This window comes from Amblyomma americanum, chromosome 5 (genome assembly GCF_052857255.1).
Source record: "Amblyomma americanum isolate KBUSLIRL-KWMA chromosome 5, ASM5285725v1, whole genome shotgun sequence".
Lineage (NCBI taxonomy): Eukaryota > Metazoa > Arthropoda > Arachnida > Ixodida > Ixodidae > Amblyomma > Amblyomma americanum.
In genome coordinates, this window is record NC_135501.1 from 86714339 (window position 1) to 86734380 (window position 20042).

Here is a 20042-nt window from a genome sequence, read left to right on the forward strand (position 1 = left end):
GAACGGTGTCCAAAGTTTTTCGAGCAAGTACGTGGGAGTGGTAAATTAAGGCTGACCCCACAAAAATGAGAGAACGCTTAACGTTGCCAGCAGTTCGGGACAGCACCCTGCCAGCACGGTAAGCCTAGCGGCTTACAATGCTATGTCCTGCAGCCACTCGGCCATTCTCTTTGTTTCTTACGTCATGAATGATGCGAACGCGCTGTTTTTAATTTTCAAAGCTATGCGCCAAGTGGTGGCAGCTAAGGGAACTAGAAGTGCTTGTCCCAAATTGCTGACGATAAAGATAAGAGGAAATGGAGAAATGATTGAACCTAACAATACAAGGACACGCGAATTGTACGTGAGCAGTCAAACAAATAAAATGAGAATAAAAACGAAACGAAGAAAAAACTGCCTATAAAAATGATAAATATGAAACAGATACGCTGATGACTTCCTAGGGGATGAAGTCTTTACTCCAAGTTTTAAGAAATTCGAATTAGAAAAAAAATACCGCATGTCCTTGACGCTATCACTGGTGAAGCAATAAAAGTTGTCTGTGTCGGCTCTCCACGTTTCATGGCTGGATGCATACATTTAGAGGGCACGGAAGCCGCAAAAAACCAGAATTCCTTCGCCGTTTTATGGAGGCAAAACGCTAAGGCGCCCGTGTGCTGTGCGATGTGAGCGCACATTAAAGATCCCCAGGTGGTCGAAATTATACCGGAGCCCTCCACTACGGCACCTCTCTCTTCCTTTCTTCTTTCACTCCCTCCTTTATCCCTTCCCTTACGGCGCGGTTCAGGTGTCCAATGATATATGAGACAGATACTGCGCCCTTTCCTTTCCCCAAAAACCAATTATTATTATTATTATTATTATTATTATTATTATTATTATTATTATTATTATTAATATTATTATTAATATTATTATTATTATTATTCGCCGCTATGTTTACGCAGGAGAGAGAGAGAGAAGTGGTAGAAGAAAGGCAGGGAGGTTAACCAGTAAAATGATCCGGATGACCCTGCACTGGGGGAGAGGGATGAGGGGGCGTAAAAGAATAACAAGAAGTAGAGAAAGAGAAGAGAGGTAGAGAAGTAGAGAGTTTACGCAGTTCTCAAAATCGAATAGTGCTGATTTTTTACGTCTATCTGATTTACACATAACACTTTACAATGCCACGGTACAAGCCATGGACGCAGGCAGAGTTTCTTACTATTAACTAGAGGCTGGCGCCCCGCCTATAGGAGTTCGGTTACCTTTGCCAAATTGTTAAACCACCCCTGCGCGTCACAAGGCAGGTTCAGACTGCAGTTTTTTTTCCTTTTTTGGTCAGGCGGAACCTCGTGCTGTTCTTGGACAACCACGGGAGAGAGGTGGTTTTGCCTTTCCAACTTTGTCCATCACGTCCACGATGTTAGCTTTGAAGTGCATTTTGCGTATTCTGCTGCCCGACCACGGCGGCTGCGTTTTTATGGAGGAAAAACGCTAAGGCGCCCGTGTGCTGTGCGATGTCAGCGCACGTTAAAGATCCCCAGGTGGCCGAAATTATTCCGGAGCCCTCCACTACGGCACCTATTCTTCCTTTCTTCTTTCACTCCCTCCTTTATCCCTTCCCTTACGGCGCGGTTCAGGTGTTCAAAGATATATGAGACAAATACTGCGCCATTTAGTTTCCCCAAAAAACCAATTATTATTATTATTATTCTGCTGGGGGACGCGTCGCCGGCGCGAACCCTAGGGCGGTACTTTTCGGGTCCTTCTTTGCGCTTTTTCAACCCTCGGCCCCTGTTAATCATGGACCTCAATCAGAGCAGCCTACCACTTTCTATGCTACGTCAGTGGCCTTTTTCAAACATGTAAGCGCAGTAGCACCTAATTTCAACATTGTTGCAGACCGTGTGGTGGACATCATGGGCTCGCTGTTGTTGCCTGTTGTGCCGGCGGCTCGCCGCTCACCGATGCGCCGCGTTCAATGGGCGCGCATAGCGTCGACGCCTCTCCCAGGGCATCTACGCGACTTTGGAAACTTGGTTGGGCAGTGCTGCCTACTTGTGATCGCCTAGAGCGGTAGGGTGTTTTACGCTCCAGTACCTGTCCGAATTGCCCGCTTCCGGAATCTAATCTCCACGCTACAGTCGCCTGCGTGGTAGCGCGTGTATTTTGTCGCGCGGTTCATGCGGGATTCCGTGGGTAGGGCATTTCGAGTTTTGTCTCCCGCGGCCGCTTCCCCAGCGACCGTTTTGCTCGCCTGTTCGTTGTTGCGGATCTTTTCAGTTTACGGCGCTATCGATGCGCCGCGGCCGCTGGTGGCTTTCGACGCCACGAGGCGTGGCCAATACTTGGCCGTCTTCGAAGGGAGCGGATCAGTTTCTTGTCAGAGAAACTGTTTTTCTTGGGAGAGGAAAGGTTTCTCCGGCAGCGGTCGTACCCATTCATTCCTGTTAACAACGATCGTCTTGTTCTCGTCTTTAGAACAAACTGGCGCTAAGGTCTTTTTTTTTCCGTGTCAGATGATTGCTGTTTCACTCTTCTGTGAATAGGTATGCTATCCCGTCTTAAATCGCTCACAAGCAATTGATGTTAGTTTCTCAAAGCTGCTTACGGCACCTCTTTAATTGGCTTGCCTTACATGATTAGCGTCATGTCTACTTGTGAATGTCAATGTATGCAGTAACCTTGAGATGTGTGCATTTGTAAATAAATTTTTTTCCAATCTGCATGGAGCTTCCTCGAGAGCACCTCAGCCACCATGGGCGCTCTAAGCATCATGGGGCGGAGAGCTACCAACTGCAGAACCACAACTTTTGGCCAAAAAAATAATGAAAAAACAAACCTTGTTCGATAATCAAGAATGTCCTAACATTCAATGTCTTGTCTATTAATTGCAACAAACGAGCAGAAAAGCAAGTAAATGTAAGGTTTGCCCAAAATAAGCGATGGCTTGCTCTCCTATTGGCCAAGTATTTCGGACCACAAAAGCCAATACTTCGTGCTTAACATGCGCTCTTTTAAAAAGAAATTTGTTTTTAAAAAGCTGTTGTCGGTCGGTTCAACGCTTTAAGAGGTTTTTTTCTCATGGCATTTCGGAAAACAAAAACCTTTTATTGGCGTCGTGTGCTGTTGCGTTTTCCCTGCTATGGCTTTTGCGCACTACGTTGGCGCCAAAGTATTCTGCACGCGGGGCGCGCCGGGGACGGAATGGGACATCTCAGTAACGCCACTGTGTTCCTGAAAAAAACCGACTGTTCCGCGCCAAGTTGCTCCGCCCCATGATGCTTTGAGCGCCCATGGTGGCTGAGCTGCAGCGCCGCCAGCGTTCTCTCTAGTTATTAGTAAGAAACTCTATGGGCGCAGGAGATCTAGTTTTGTGCTGCTCAGACTTTACAAACTGAATTTTCACATCGCAACTCAGGAGCCGTTTCTTGGTCTGCTTCAGCAAGTCGTCGAGTGCTTGCGTTGTCGTCTGTAATATATGCCAGTTTCCCTCATGCAACATTTGTTGGTCTATTATAAATTTATGAGCGTATAACACGTCATGGGTACCGGACCAATCACACACATGAAGTTGTAGCACTTGGCCCTTCAGATCTAAACAGAAACATCTAGTCCACTGATAGGGTAATTAACCTAAGAGGAATCGACATATATTGTTTGACGGAGAAACCGATCCACCTCTGATGTCGGCAACTGTCACTGTCTTCAATCTACAGAGCGTAACAGGTAGACCGGTTTATTTATATTTCTCGCATGAGCTTAAACACGTGACTGCAGATAGCAGGTTGTCGTGAAGGTCCATTCTACACCCACGTAACCCATGACAATAAGCACACTTGCGTAAACTTTTCATCAGACCGCAGGCGAAATCCGGGACGTTTGGGTAAAGCAGTATTCAGTCACATACGCAGGTACCTTCATTGCAGTACATAGTACCGTACCAAACAGGATAGAAGCTGCACAGACTAGTTGAGTGGCTGCGACGACGTCCTCATCATGAAGTGCTTTGGTTTGGGCTAGTTGGTTCATAGCTGTGGTTGATGTCAGGATTGCGCGAATGAAACAAGGACGAGAGATGCACAAGAACACAACAGCGAAGGCTATGAACCACCTATGAACCAATTAGCCCAAACCAAAGTATAGTTCTTGAGCATATTTCTTCTCTATTGGGCCCTTTCCTCCATACAAGTTTCCGTGCCGACCCTGTCATTGCATGTGCCAACCCTATTGCCGCGTCTATTTGCCAGTCACGAGTTGGCGCCTGTCCTGTTGTGTTCTTGTGCCTCTCTCGTCCTTGTCTCTTTCGCGCTGTCCTGACATCAATTACAGCTATGAACAAACTAGCCCAAACCAATGTACTTCTTGAGCATATTTCTTCTGTAATTGGCCCTTTCCTCCATACAAGATTCCGTACCGACTCTGTCATTGCATGTGCCAACTTTATTGCCGTGTCCATTTGCCAGTCATGAGTTGGCGCCTCTCCTGTTGTGTTCTTGTGCCTCTCTCGTCCTTGTTCCTTTTGCGGCGCCGTCCTGACATCAACTACAGTCCTCATCTTCATCATCATCACAGGCCTGACAACGTCCACTGCAGGACATAGCCCCTCCCTCTTACCACCGAGCAACCCTCGTTTCGGTTGAGGTGTCCGTACAGAAGAGAGGGAGTTATTGTGCCATTTCCTTTCCTCAAAAACCACTACTTCTGAGCCAGCAGCAACTAGTCCTCTTTCGGCAAAATAAATGAAGCCTAGAAACTTTGCGACGATAAGGCCTAAAATTGAAATTTGTTTTTTTGGGGCAAGGAAATGGCGCAGTATCTGTCTCACATCTCGCCGGACTCCTGAACCCCGCCGAACCCCGGTGGGGGGGAGGGGGGTGGTTCGTTCGACTCCCGCTGCCGTCCGGTTACCCACCGGTTTCCTCAAAATGGGTACAAGCTTTAGCCCGGCCTGGTGCTCGGCTTGCTAGGGTTGCATGGCTTGGCAATTTCAAGGACCCTGCGCCTTCAAATCCCGTCCCTGCGGGCTTGGAAGGGAGACATCGCTAAGAGAGAAACAACTTTTTGGCCCAGGACCCTTTTCCCAAGCATCTCACCCTAGAAGAGCCGAGCACAAGGCCGGGGGAAATCTTGTACCCATTAAAAATCTGGTGGATACCCGGCGGCACTGCGGATCGATCCCAGCACCTCCCGAATGCAAGGCGGATGCATTACTACAAAGCCACGCTGCGTTTCTCAGAAATTCGGACAGCCAGAAAAACCGGACTTTCCCAGGACCGCAGTCATACTCAAGTTGACGCTTCAAACGGAGCTTCAGCAGTGTTGAACTTGACGCTCGTTAGAGCGTACGAGCTGCGAGTCGAACTCTCGCTTTGCAGTGAAACACAAACCACCTTTGCAGGCTGAGTGTTCGAAACTTGGTTTACCCCCGAAAGGGCGCAGCGGGGTTTGCGGAGCCTACTCCAAACACACACCCCTGAAGAAAACGGGCGACGGGCCTAGGGTGGCTTGTACCCATTTTTACATGTGGATGTCCCACTGTGGGTTTTGAACCAACCACCTCCCGCAGCCGAAGCGGACGCCCAGACCACTAGGCCACGACTGCGGTCATACTGATGAAGGCCATTCCACGGACGAAAAGTCAAATGCATTGTGTCAAACATTGGTCTCTCTTTAGTCACTATATATATACCAGGTGTTTTGGGGAGGGTGATCACTCGTGTTTAAAAATAGGGTGTTTAAGGTAAACAGAAGCTTTTTCCGGCATAGTAATGCCAGCGTTGGCGGACGTCAAAAACAGGCGAATCATCTTAACCAGCTAAGTGATTAACTCAATTCTAATAGATAACTGTTAACTATTACCAATAGAAACCTGATTGTAATTATAGATTTGTAGCCGGCCGTTAACAATAGCCATATCAGCTTTTAGAATTTCGAAAACGCCATTACTCTCGCATCTGTGGCTCGACAAAATTATACTGCATCCTTCTAAAATAGATGCACTTTCGAAAAATATGCAGGCAAAGCAACCCCTCCAGTGGTCGGAACTAGCCGAAATAAGGAAATATATATATATATATATATATATATATATATATATATATATATATATATATATATATATATATATATATATATATATATATATATATATATATATATATATATATATATATATATATATATATATATATATATATATATATATATATATATATATATATATATATATATATATATATGGCAGCCAGCAGTCACCGAAAGCAGAGAGCAAAGAACAAAGCAGAGTAGACAACCGTCGCCGCAGCTCAGTTGGTGGAGCACCGGACTCAAAATTCGGCAGCCGTGGGCTCTCATCCCACCGGCGGCATGTGGTTATTTTTTCTTCTGCTTTCTAATCAGTTATCCTTAGGTGATAAAATAATTACACTATTAATCTCCCATTGATCAACAGCACAAATTATTTGGAAAAAACATCCCCTTTACAGCTTGATTTCGACTGCTGAATTCCTTCATGTATGTCATAACGAGCTCCTCTTTTCCCTTCCCTCGTATATTCATGTATAGATACGTAAATTGTATGATGGGGTTGATTAAAAAAAATCGGGACGGCTGGAGCACCGGCATAAACAGACCAAGTTCAGGCAGGTGGAGCACAGGCACACGCTGCGACGGCAATGCTGCCGAAGCGCAGGTTCGTCTTTCCCACAAATATGCGTCTTCTTTACAGCCGCTGCGGCCCGGGCTGAAGAGGAGCCACCCTGGCGGCTTACGGTGACGGTGAAATGGCGGGGTCGTAGCAGGGCTTGAGACGCTGCACATGATTTGACCGGCGTCCGCGGCGGCGAAGATCGAGAGACGGCGGGAGGGGTTCCACGGCGTAGTTAAGAGATGTCTGCTACAATGCGCGGTAAGGGCCGTGATACTTGGCAAGAAATTTTGAGGACAGTCCAGGAGTACTTGACGGTATCCAGAGTCACACAAAGGGGCCAAAAGAAAAGTGCGGTGCCGTGTGAGGGCTGTCGTGGCGGGATTTCTGGCGATACATGGTGTCAATCGTGAGTGTGCGGGCGATTTGGCGACAGTATTCGTCATGTTGCGCGGCTTCAGAAACAGAGTATTCGGAGGCGACAGGTTGCTAAGGAATAATGGCACCTATTGCAGCAGACGGATGACTGCCTTAAAAGACAAAGAAAGGAGAGAAGCTGGTAGGGGACAACGCAGCAGTTTTGTATGAGAGTCACATAAGGAAGAACGAGGTCCCAGTAGGACTGGTTAGAAATGGCGTGCATATAGAGCATGTCACCAAGGATTCCGTTAAATCGCTAGGTAAGGCCTTTGGTCTGCGCATGATGGGCGAAGGTGGTTCGATGAACGGTGTTGTATTGGGTGAGCAGGGCTTTGGCAGCGTCGGACGATAATAAGCAGCCTCGGACACTAAGTAGTTCACGAGGTGCCGAAGGAGGAACCGCTGCAAAAGGAAGGAGGCAACGTGTCGTCGCTGCCGCAGACAGAAGGGTGGCGGTTCCGGCATACCTCGCCAACTGGTCAACCGCAACTATATCCCAGTGGTTGCCGGCTGCAGTGTAGGTGCGGAAGCGGGCCATACAAATCAATGCCGATGCGGTCGAAAGGGCGTGGTGGACAAGGGAGCGGCTGCAGCTCCCCAGCAGAACGATGAGGAGGTGTCGACGCTGACGGGCGAGGCATGAGCGAACCTATTTGAGGATGAAGGTGAACATGCCGCGCAAGGTACGCAGCCGAATTCGGGTGTGTGTCTTGAAAACTTCCGCGTAACCGGAATTGTGGATCAGGGTGGAAATGGGCGCAAATCTGCGTGCGCAAGTCAAGAGATATATAGCGAGCAACCACTGGCGGCCATCTGAGCTGTAGTTGCGGCGATATAGGAGATGATCACCAATCGCGAAGTAGCAAGCATGGCGGCAGAGAGCACATGACGGAGAAGCAGCTGTTGGGTTGGATAGAAAGGCGTCAAGAGAAGCGAACCATGCAGGGGTCGGTACATTGCACGGATGACATGTAGCTGATGGGGAGCGACGGCGGTGAGGCGTCAGAGGTTGAAAGGCTGCCGATCCCGACAGGAAGTGGGCAGCGGGACAGGACATCATGCGTCTTGATGTTTGCGGTCAGAGCGATAGACGACGCGGATATCATTCCTGTCGACGAAAAGCCCACCTGGAAAGGCCGCCGGATGGTCCTTTCAAGGAGGAAAGCCAACAAAGCGCATGGTGATCTGTCAAAACGTCAAAATGGCGACCATAGAGGTAAGGGCGGAATTTGTTAAGGGCCCATACGATGGCCAAATACTCTTTTTCAGTTACAGAGTAATTGGATTCAGCTTTTGTGATTTTGCGACTGGCATAGACAACGACGTAGCCATCGAAGCCAGATATGAGCGTCGAGCATGGCGCCGAGGCGAACGCCACTGACGTCCGTGTGGACCTCTGTAGGAGCGGTCGAGTTGAAATGGCGCACTATGGGCGGCGTCGCGAGGAGACGGCGGGAAGTGTTGCAGGCATCTTCGCACGCTGGCGACCACGGCGATAAATCGGAACTTCCGGACAGAAGTTCTGTTAAAGGCAAGCAAAGTTAAGAACAAACCGGCGAAATTACAAGAGTAAAGTACGAGCACAGATCAGGTTGCTCACCACTCGGTGGGCAGATGAGTAGCCTGCCACAAAGCAGGCTTCAGACAAACAAACAGGCAATGCGGGGAATGTCCACTATAAGTGCTGTCGCACTAAAACTTTTATTTGTCAAGAGGAAATTTTAAACAGGGGCTTCCTCGCTAGGTGGCCAGGAGCCCTTAGGCTCTGGCGACCAGAGTGGCATGATCGATAGCCCGTAGTTGTGTTACCGGATCCGAGCTGAGCATTACAGCCTCCCACTGTGGTTGTTGTTAGTGGCTATTGATTATTAAAATAACAATGGAAGGAAAGAATGTTGCCAGCCGCGGTATCTCCTGTCTAAACCTGAAGAACGTTAGCTGCTACTACCGGGAATGAAAGGACCGGGAGAGGTAAAGAAAGTGGGGAGCAATAGTAGGGAAGGATAGGGGCAGGGGGTAATGTACACGTGCCAATACAGAATAAGAAATAAATGTGGGATGCTGCGCCGCGCATGATAGGAGTAACCTCCCACTGCCCAGAGTTGGAAAGCTGCAGATTGCATGGAGGGGATATTATGGGCATGTCCACAGTATGTGGTACAAGTTGGCCGTCTGTTGCATGCACAGTTAGCAATCAGAAGTGTATAAAGCACAGTTACATTGGCGTAGGAAACGGGATTTGGGCCGCCGGTGCCGCATTTCTATGAAGGCGAAACGCAAAAGTCGCCCGTGTACTGTGCGACGTTAGTGGACATTAAAGATTCCCAGGTGGTAGAAATTTTTCCGGAGCCCTCCACTACGGCACCTCTTTCTCTCACTCGTCTTTCACTCCTACCTTCCTCCCTTTCCTTGCAGCGCGGTTCAGGTGTCCACCTAGTGTGGACATTTCCATTCCCTTTCTTCGAAAACGAGTTTTCAAGGATGAGGTTGCCATTTTCGCCAGGTAACCTCCTGGTCTTATTCAGAGATTTATGTCCCGCAAGGTATAAGATACGTGTTTGGCGGAAGTGTAGGGCGATTTCTTGATAGTAAATCATACGGTCCCTCGCCGACAAGGCTCCCTGAGCTCCCAGTCGAGCAGCCATGGATAACTGCAACAGGGCCACAGGCGTGCTCCAGTTGTACATCCGCTCGTCGCGTTCGCGGCACACCCACCTCGCGGGATATCTACCCCGGCAGGACATCGACTTCCTGGCCCTCCAGGAAACCCATGCCTGGACGGACGACTTTCATCTCCTAGGCTACACCGCTATTCCGGTGTCGCCTTATGCTCCAACCAGGCCTGTTCGAATAACCCATGGGCCCGCGGACTCCCTACAAGGCGGCGCAAGCACGACTATCTACGTACGGAACTGAATCTCCCATACCGATGTGGATCCCTCGGTCAACGTCTCTAGTCCCCTGGAATGCGTCGCCGTTTGAGACCGGATGCGAACCCTTGACACAACCATGGCGTTGATCTACGTCGAACCGGGAAGACCATGGGACACCTAATGCTTTTTTGCCCCACCATACTAGGTTGGGCAAAGCGACCGCGTCATCACTGGGATCTCCAATGCGCACCGCAAGGACTGGGGATGTGTCATCACCAATCGCTGTAGACGTCAACTCCTCGCCGCCATTGACTAGTCTGGTCTCACTCTCCTCCAAGTCCTCTCGGCCCAATTTTGTGCGACGTACAGAGTCGCATCAATTCTGGTTAGCCGTCCGGTTCACCAGCGCCCACTCCTAATCCATTGGAACTCTTACCGTCTTTTAATTTTATTTTTAATGGTTTAACTTTTTGTTTATTTTGTGTTACTTCTTTTAAATCTACCCGGGAGATTGGTTTCCACCCGTACCATCATTCGCCCCACGCACAGACCGGGCGCGTGAAATGGGTAAGTCGGGTCTTTTCACTCCTCCCACCGCGGTTTTGCTTCCCTCCCTCCGGATGCCTTTAAACCGCTTTTTCTACTCTTTCCATTCACCATCCTCTCAAATCTCACCCTCTCCCCCCCACTCCCTGCTCTGACTTCCGACACCTGCACTTAAAGCAGCAAGGCGTCGAGCAGAGAACAAAGCCCAGAGGACGGGTCGCTCCACAGACCCAGAGAGTGGACTGTCCACTGAAGTATTGATGCGGTATGTCGACTTCACGCCAAGCGCCGTCGGCAGGAGAGTTGGCAAAGACCTCTTCAGCTCCATCCAGACTACATGGCAATCGTTCACGGCATTAAAGGCACTCAAGGCTCTTCTACAGCCCTCCAAGACCCGACATCTAATTCTGGCCTCTGCAAGTTCTAAGGGCGTCACTGTGCAGGCCCTGGCAGGACAGCTGGTAGACTACTAAATGGTTGCCGTCTCTCCACCTGTGCTCCTCACTGGTGCCCATTCGAGCTGACCAAGGCAGGCCGGCTTCTCGCAGCCAATTAGTGGAAAGCCTCCAGACCCAAACACGGCGCATGTTCAACATCGTGCAACGCAACCATCACGCTCCACAAACTGACCGCAGTATTCTACCACTCCAAGTGGAAAATTGCCTTGGATCACGCGGGGTAACCGACCAGATGGTCTGCAATCTGGACAGCTCTGTGAAGGAGCGCCTCCTGTATTCACTAAACGTCATTTGGGTCACGGCCGACCTGACGCCATTTGGTGACGGTCACCATCATCCCGATAGTCAAGGGCAAAAAGTCGGCCTAGCACCAGAGTTCTTACAGCTAGGGCAATGTCACGCTCACATTCGTTGCTTGTAAGAAGCCAAAATCAGTGGCGTTAGTCCGCTGTTCCAAGTCGCACGGTTTACAGGTATCCTTTCCGGACGGCAGACGGGCTTCCCGAGGCACTATGCAACAGCCGACTGAATTGCTGACGTGGTTGGCTAGCTAGAGAAGACGAAGCAGAATGGTGAGGTGGCCGCTTCATGATCTCCTGGACTCTGGACATCCGAGCTGCCTTCGACAGCCTTCGTCATGGCACCACACAGGGGGCACTCGATTTTCTCGGAGTGGATAGGTGCCTGCGTCAATTCATCACCGTCTTCCTCAGCACTAGCAGGCGTACCACATGATGTACCACATCGGAAACACCCTCAGCACTCTCAGACCAATCATGGCGGCGCCCCACAGGGCTCATTTTTGAGCCCCTTTCTGTTTAACATGGGCCTGAGCTGCCTCCAGACTCCATCCGTCACATCCACCTCCAGGTACAGTACATAATCTAAAACGCGGCCCAGTGGGTTCGTGGCCCAGCGAGGAGTCTCATCACAGCTAGGAAGTCCCTAGAGTAAGCCCTCAATGCATTCCATTTTTTCCAGGCCTCGAAGACGGAGACCCTCTCCATCCATTCCAGAGGAGCCATATCACGTGCCAACACCTCCAGTCAACAGGTGTGGTGTCAACAGGACGAGTCTTCCCTGGAAGACCCCAGTGAAATGCCTTGGTCTCGTTATTGACTAGAGGTTGAATTAATTGGATCCAGGCGGGTAAGGTCCTTCTTCCAGGGACTCCGGAACTTTTTCTGGGTGCGGGGCGACAGGTCTTCGAGCTTATTCCGTTATTTATTTATTTAATGCTCATTTACATAATAAATTTTATATTTTCTTATTTTTATATTTTTCACTCCGGAAATTTTTTAGGATAGGGGGCAAGACTTCAACCTTATTTTCTTATTTGTTTATTTAATGCTCATTTACTTAATAAATTTTGTATTTTGAATATTTTTTTATTTTTAAATGTTGAAAGGATGACGCAAACTGTCACGTTGTGGTGACGACACCCCAGCAGCCAGGAAAACAACGAAAAGGCTTCCGAAAAAAAAAACTGTTTAAGGGGCTGGCTCACGACCATTATGAACTGAATGCCTAGTTTAGGTTACTCGAATACGAAATGCTTTACAACTGGCTACGAAGCCAAGCAGCTCAGCCTCATGCACTGCGCTATGCCTTAAAAGAGTCCTAGAACTGAAGTGTTTCAATCGTCAGAAATCTGACCCAAGTACAAGCAATTAGAGACGGGAGGGGGGAGGCGCTGCTCCCTCTGGAAAAATATTGTGGGGTGGGGCTGGCAGCTCCCCTTGCAACCCCCCCCCCCCCCCATTCCGGGGTGTCTGCCTTTTTCGACAGCTCCACCGAGCAGGTTGGGCAATTCTCCGGACACTTGCAAGCCGGAGGGCTACACTCCTACGTGGGTAATAAATCTTTATATGCAGTGGCGACTAACATGCTGCGCTATGTCTGCATCTAGGTCGGGCAATTCTCCGGACTCTTTCAAGTGGGAGGGCTACGCTCCTACATAGGTAATCGATCTTTAAATGCGGCGGCGACTAACATGCTGCTCTATGTCTTGCATCTGGTCTCCCTTCGCTCCTATTGGATGAAGAGGCTGGATACCTAATACCATTCCATAATCTGAATATGCTTGGGTCTTCCGAAGTCACCTCTATCAGGTCTCTGCACCTTGGCTCAAGCGGGACCGCTTCCCCTCTCCCTTCTCATGCTTGAAGCGAGTCTACTCCAAATCGACAGGCCGCACCACGCTGCTGATGGTGCTATCATCTTGGCTCGGCAGCGGCATCTTCCCTCACCAAGGATCGGACAGTTCTGTGCCATCTATCATCATTTCTTCGGTACCAGTGCATCCGACATACACAAACCATCCCGGTCCACCTCCACCTGGGTCTGCAGGCCCGGGCCAATCAAAGCGCCGCATTCCCATCTCTGCAAAGCAACAAGCAGCCGCAACACTATTTGAAGAGACACTATCCGGCTGCCTTCAGATATTCACGGATGGCCCCATTAATTAAAAGGCTAGCGCATATAACTCGGACACAGACATGGAAGAAGACAGGACGAGCGCTAAACATCAACTGAGGTTTTACTCCGACAGAAAGGTACCTAAATGCACTTCGGTCGTGCATGTGCACACTGGGTTGTAACAATACGTGCACAATCTAATCAAAATGTGCCAAGCTGTTCCTTAGGTATATTTTTTTTTCTTTTTTGGGCAAGGCAAGTGAAGTCGTGATAACACGGTTATCACCTTCCCTGTTAAAGTGATAGACCTCAAAAATCTCACGGCCTAACCTTGTGCCTCCCCTACCAAGCACACACGTGGCATCAAACGCCGGCACGCGCCCGCACTGCTTACAATGGTTGGCCAAATGGCCGCCCCCCACCAATGAATCTCTCGCAGCCGTTCGTTTAGGCAGTGTCCAGACTGCCCCACGTAGCATCTACCGCAGGAGAGAGGTATGCGGCATACGACGCCAGCAGTGCAAGGTACAAACTTGCATTCGTGTTTGGTGGTGCAGACCAGTTTTTTCTTTTCATTTACGGCTTTGCAAATGCACACCAGCTTTTCGGGGGCAGTGAACACCACGTCGACATCGCACTTCTCTCCAACTTATCTCAGTCGGTAAGATAACTGGTGCACGTAAGGTATTACTGTACGCCTCAGCCTTTTGCAGCTTTTTTCGGCTGCCACTCCAGGGCGGCCACCTGCCCTGATTTCTTTTAGGATGCGTTCCGCCACAGCCGTCACCGTATATATCTTTAGGGAAAGCGGCGTTCTGCAACCGGTGCACTTGCGCCTGCAAACTAACTTCAATTTTATGCTGGCATGACTTCTCGAGAGAACCACGCAGGCAATTTTTCGCAATGCCCCGCTTCCCCAATTTTCAATGAGCCGAATTATATGCTAAAGTTTCCATTCTTTGTGCGTGGCTGGTACGACCAACAGATGTGCCCCGTGCCAAAGAAAAAATATAGCTCGAGGAATTGGAGATACCCGTTCATCGGAACTTCATGCGTGAACCTCAGCTTTCCAGAACAATCATTTAAAATCTCTGAAACACTTTTTACAAACTGTATTTTGTCGCTCTCTTTGTCAACTTTCACAAACACAATAAAATCATCCACATATCTAAAACACCTCACTACACGTTTTTCCTTTTTCATGCACTCTGCCACGCGCTTGTCAACTTGGCCTAAAAATATTTCACTAAGTATTGGAGTTATGCAGGAGCCTATGCAAATACCATCTTTATGCACAAACAACTTGCTAAAACAAATATAGGTGAATGAGCGGTAACACTTGACTAACGCTACAAAGTCATTTACAGAAACCCCGCTGCTATTTTGGAACTTGACAGCCCCCCAGCTTTCAATCCGCTCTTTCAATGCGTCTAACAGCTCTGTTTGGATAATGGAATAAAAGAGCTCCTCAATATCAACTGAAAAAGCAAAATTGGCTCCTGGAGCACCACTTTGTTCACCCAAATGTACATAGGGAAGGCACAAGGTTATGCCGTGGGATTTGTGAGGCCTATGAAATTAACAGGGAAGGTAACTGTGTTAGCACAACTTCACTTGCCTTGTCCAAAAAGGAAAAAATGTACCTTAGGAACAGCTTGTCACATTTTGATTAGTTTATTCATGTATTGTTGCAACCCAGTGTGCGCATGCACGACCGAAGTGCATTTAGGTACCTCTCTGTCGGAGTAAAACCTCAGTTGTTATTTAACGCTCGTCCTGGCTTCTTCTATGTCTGTGTCCTAGTTATATGCGCTAGTATTTTAACTAATGATCACACAGCAGCTAGCCCAGCTTTCCGCTTTGATCATGGATGGCACGGTAATCCAAGGTATGGCAGGATGTCCCGGGGACCGCAGCCTGTTCCATCTCCGAGCTGAACCTCTCCAAGACTTGCTGACTGGACTTCCCTGGGCGCTCGACGGCTGCACAGTTCGCAGGACTACACTTTGCTGTAGACGTCCCGGCCGACATCCCACCCGGGAGACTAGTCGCCATTTTATGTGGCTCCCAGAGCGCACTCCAAGATGCCAGACACCATGATACCATCCTCGCAGTGGCCACTCTAAGATGGCAAGCTCCATCTCCTGAAGAAAAATTACCAAGTCTCTCCCTCCAACTCGTTCCCATCCCACATCGACGCCCCTGGCAACGAGGAAGGGAAGCCAACGAGCTTGCCAAAGCAGTTCATGACCTGCACCGCGCGACCATGGCGTGAAGCTGCCTAGTCAGAAGAACGAAACCGCAACTAAACTAGCCTTTAGCATTATCAGAGACAAAAGAAAGAAATCCTGCAATAATATGCGCACGTAACACTAAAATTCACAATTCTAGGCGTGTCTAAACTGATGGCTTGGGCTCGACTGTGAGTAGATGCGTCTCTTCCATCCTATCTGCTGTACAATGTGAGTTTACTTGAGTGATCGAAAAATTAGGAGGCCGCTAGAGTATTGTGGATTTATTTGCAATAGTTGGAGAATAATGATGCTAAAATTCTTGCACTTTTCCTTAGTGCGGTTTTAAGCTCCGGTTCTTCAGTTCTCGGCGGGTATCGTTTCCTGCGGTCTCAGCCGAAGTCGTTCGTTGGCCCACAAACAATGGACAGGCATCGGGGGAAAAAAAAAATGCTATTTACTGGATTTTTTTAGCGTGGTGGGTTCATCAAGCCATAGCTGCCATAGCCTCTTCTATTTTTTTCATATCGCACGGGGACCCAGACAATTGTTTCTGCAGAAACTGCGCTTTGATTGAGACCCTCCACAATTGGACGAAGTCAGAAGCATGGCCGCCAAAGACGAAATGAGTAGGTACCCCCTCCACCATCTCACAGTTCGCGCACGGCTCCAAAAATAGGCACCCGGTCTTCTTTCACGCTGCCCCGCCACCGAGACACGACGGGCTATGGAGGCAGTGATCACCCCGATTATTTAATTATCGCCTACTTCGACTCTGTGAGCAGACTGACGTTGATTGCGTGTTCGACCTGGGTGGGAGAAGTGGTACGAACGACGCGGCAAAACCGGCCGCCTATGTGGCGACGTTGCAAACATTTATCATTCTGAAAACATGACCCAGCTCTTAATAATACGTGAACCGTGCTGACCTGAACGCGAAGCAAGTTTATGTTACCCCTCTCCAAGCGCTTGTATGCGGTGTCGATGACAGAACCTTTATTTGTGTGTTGATATGCTACGGCTTTGATCGTAGTGAGGCCGATGGTTCGATACTAAGGCCGGTCCATTGGAGTGTTAAACACCGTTTAAAACACAAGTGTGACCGAGTGCATGTGGGCTTGTTTAACGATTTGAGTTATCAACTGCATGCCATCCTGTGCTAGTACCTACGCTGTCAAAGTCGCGCTTTTCAATCGTGCTAAGTGCAGCTCTGTCAGGTGTGCAAGGTGCAGGTTCTGTGGCCTTGTTAGATTTTGCTAATTATTTTTACGTAGACTTACTCCAAATGTTTCACGTTCGCTTACATGGCGCGAAATTCTTCATGGCTTTGAAAAGGCGTTTACCGGGACTTCTTGTGTTGTAATTTTTCTGTGCCTTCAAAGGCAGAATGGGCCGGCAGTTAGAAAATATAGGCCCCGAGAGGGATTTTTACTCATCTCCGGAACTTAACACATCGCGTTGCCTCTTTCTGCGTAGATATTCGTGATAAAACCTGGAAATCTGCATTAGCAATTCTTTGTGGCACATCACAGATGCGATTTCTGTAAAAACCAAAAATAAAGTGCCCCATCCAGCTTCCCTTCCTTTGGTACTTAGTCGATGCTTCTAACGTTGTCTAGCCCAGTTCGAGATTGTTTGGACATGGAAAAGCATTTAATAACTATATCCAGTTCTGGCAGATGCTTCCAGCATTGTTCTTGATTATCACTTAAAAACTATGTCCTTTCATTCCGAGTGGCAGAGTGAATTAAAAATGCTGCTTGTCTTTGTCATGTAGGTAGTCTTGATGAAGTCTCTACAAAGCAGCAGGAATATTATGACAATTTTAGAAAGATTGGCTTGGTTTTGTGGGGTTTACCGTCCCAAAGCAACACAGGCTATGAGGGATGCCGTAGTGAAGGGCTCCGGAAATTTCGACCACCTGGGGTTCTTTAACGTGCACTGACATCGCACAGTACACAGGCCTCTAAAATTTTGTCTCCATCGAAATTCGACTGCCCCGGCCGGGATCGAACCCGCGTCGTTCGGGTCAGCAGCCGAGCGCCAGAACCACTGAGCCGCCATGGCGGCTTGATTTTAGAAAGAATTTTCTTTTCAGCAAACATAGAAACAGCTGTTAAAGTGCACATCAGTCTTCATAGAATACAGAGGATCTTAGCAGCTACTCTAGATGGAGAACTGCAAAGTAAAATTTAATGTAATGTCATTATTATATCTTGTAAACCCTGGCTGCATTTTACATGTAATTCAGTGCAGGGTAGGAGCCAATAGTGGACAATGCCACATTTAGTACTTTCACATTTCTGATTTTTGTAAGAGATGCCAGGGTTAAAAACTGCTGCAATGTGTGTTCAGAGGAAGGTCTGAGAAGGAGGTATACTCAGGGGATGGCAATGTTGTCTTGGCAGCTAAATGTGTTTCGTTACTGAGCTTGAGGTTGGGTAATCAGATCTCAGCTGTGGTAGCAACATTTCAGAAGGACAGAGGGCAAAAAAAATGCCTGTGTCCTGTGTGATGTCATCAACACCATCATCGTCAGCCTGACTACGCCCACTGCAGCACAAAGACCTTTCCTGTATCTCTTCAATTAAGCCTCTTTTGTGTCAGGCACCTTATCCCTGCATAGTTCTTAAAGGGGCTCTGTCTTAAACACCTTTTGCTCGTCATGAACACATGAGCCACATTTCTACACTTATATGCACAGCAGAGAACTCAATTGCACGGGAAAATTCGGGAGTCCTTTCTGGCAACTTTTTCATGCTCATGCCTTCTTCCGCCGCATGTTGCTGCGCGATTCCATCCAGAGGGGGTCATTGGTTGGATTCTTTCATTTTTCATGCAACTACCATTGTTGTGACCAGTCAACAGCGTTGCTCCGGTGGGTCAGGAAGCTCCCCCTCGGGAAATTCCCACGGCGGGGTTTGCGGAGGAGCGCCAACCTTTGAGCATGTAAAAAGTGATGAGAGGAGAGGGAAAGCCGTGAAGATGCTGGAATTCAAATTTTGACAACAGATAACTCGGCTTCTACAAAACACACTCAAATATCCTTCATTAAAACTTCCTGTTGGGCGAGTTGGTTGTTTATCTTGATGTGGAGGGGTTTATGATGCAAAGACAAGGACAAGAGAGGTGACTCAAACACACACACAGGCGCTAACTATTAACTGGCTTTATTGGTTGAAGGCCACATCTTATAAACGTCGAAAGGTCAGGAGAGAAATGATGACAGTGTAAAAAAACAAAAAAAACAAGGGTTGTAAAAGAGCCAGCGAAGCAAAACACATGCGTGGGTAGGCATGTGTATTACATGAAAAGACATTTCAGCGCCTGTGTGCGTATGTCGCCTCTCTTATCCTTGTCTTTGTTAGCGCTATAAACCTCTATATATAAAAAAAATCCTTGCGGGAGGATATTCGTCAATAAGTGTCCTTTAACATCCCAGGAATATCGCACCTTTGTTAAGAACCCCTTTCGGAGCACTTCTTTAATCTCGTCCGCCCACCTAACTTTCTGCCGCCCCCTTGCTATGCTCGCCTTGTCATGGAATCCAGTCCATCCCCTTAAGAACCAGCGGTTATTTTGCCTTGGCATTATATGCCTTGCCCAAGCCAATTTTTTCCTTGATTTTAGCTAGGGTGTCATTCACCCGCGTCTCTTCCCTGACACACGTTATACGAATCATTTTCCTTTCCATAGCTCGCTGTAGTGTCCTCAGTTCAGGTTTAACCCTTTGCTTTAGCCTCCACATTTCTGCCCTATAGGTGAATTCTGATCTGCCTGTCTAAATTATTGATCACGCTTTGCATTTCATCCCCTGAGCCACTTAGCAAAGCAGTGTCATCAGTGAATTTTCGATTACTAAGGTATTCTCCATTAACTCGTATCCCCAACTGTTCCTAATCCAGGCGATGCCAATGCACAGCAAAGAAAAACCCCAGGTGATCTAAACCACTTGAGAGCCCGCACAGTGGCATTGCTCGTGTAGCTTCATGGCATTAAACACCGCATACCAATACAACTATGAATACACGTGTCACAACTCCTCTTTTCTTTGCTGATACCTCACTGAGGTGCCTTTGAATGAGTTGGTAGTGCATTCAGGAAGGTGGAGAGGCTCGATCAGCACATTTCCATCAAGTTCTACTGGGGTGGATATTCATCCTTGGCAATGTTGATTCAGAAAATTTATAGGAGCAGTTCCTTCCTTGAAGTGCTGATAAAATCCTAGTTGGGCTTATTCAGGACTACTTGGTGATTTTGAAAGCGAGGTATTGTGAGGCATCTCCCAGTGCTAGAACGCCTTAAAATGTGTAATTTGGGAGGGCTGCAGTCACCGAAATTTGCTGTCAAGAAACTAAAAGGACACCGAGGTCAGCTTCGTCAAATTTTCATTCTTGGGGAATGAAAATTTTCCGAGAATGGGTATCACAAGTACCCATTTGTGATACAATGAGTACAAGCTTTC

At 48.2% G+C, this 20042-nt stretch overlaps 1 protein-coding gene across 4 annotated transcripts in view; it reads left to right on the forward strand.

The window, feature by feature from the left end:
- Positions 1–16006: 16006 nt before the first annotated feature.
- Positions 16007–20042, forward strand: part of LOC144132576 (uncharacterized) — a 62614-nt gene continuing 58578 nt past the window's right edge. For 3 of the 4 annotated variants that reach the window (XM_077665067.1, XM_077665069.1, XM_077665070.1), the window contains exon 1: positions 16007–16206. In XM_077665067.1, the coding sequence (XP_077521193.1) occupies positions 16185–16206 (22 nt within the window). In that variant the 5' untranslated portion in view covers positions 16007–16184. The remainder of the gene's footprint in view (positions 16207–20042) is intronic. The other variant, XM_077665068.1, reaches the window with a different exon arrangement.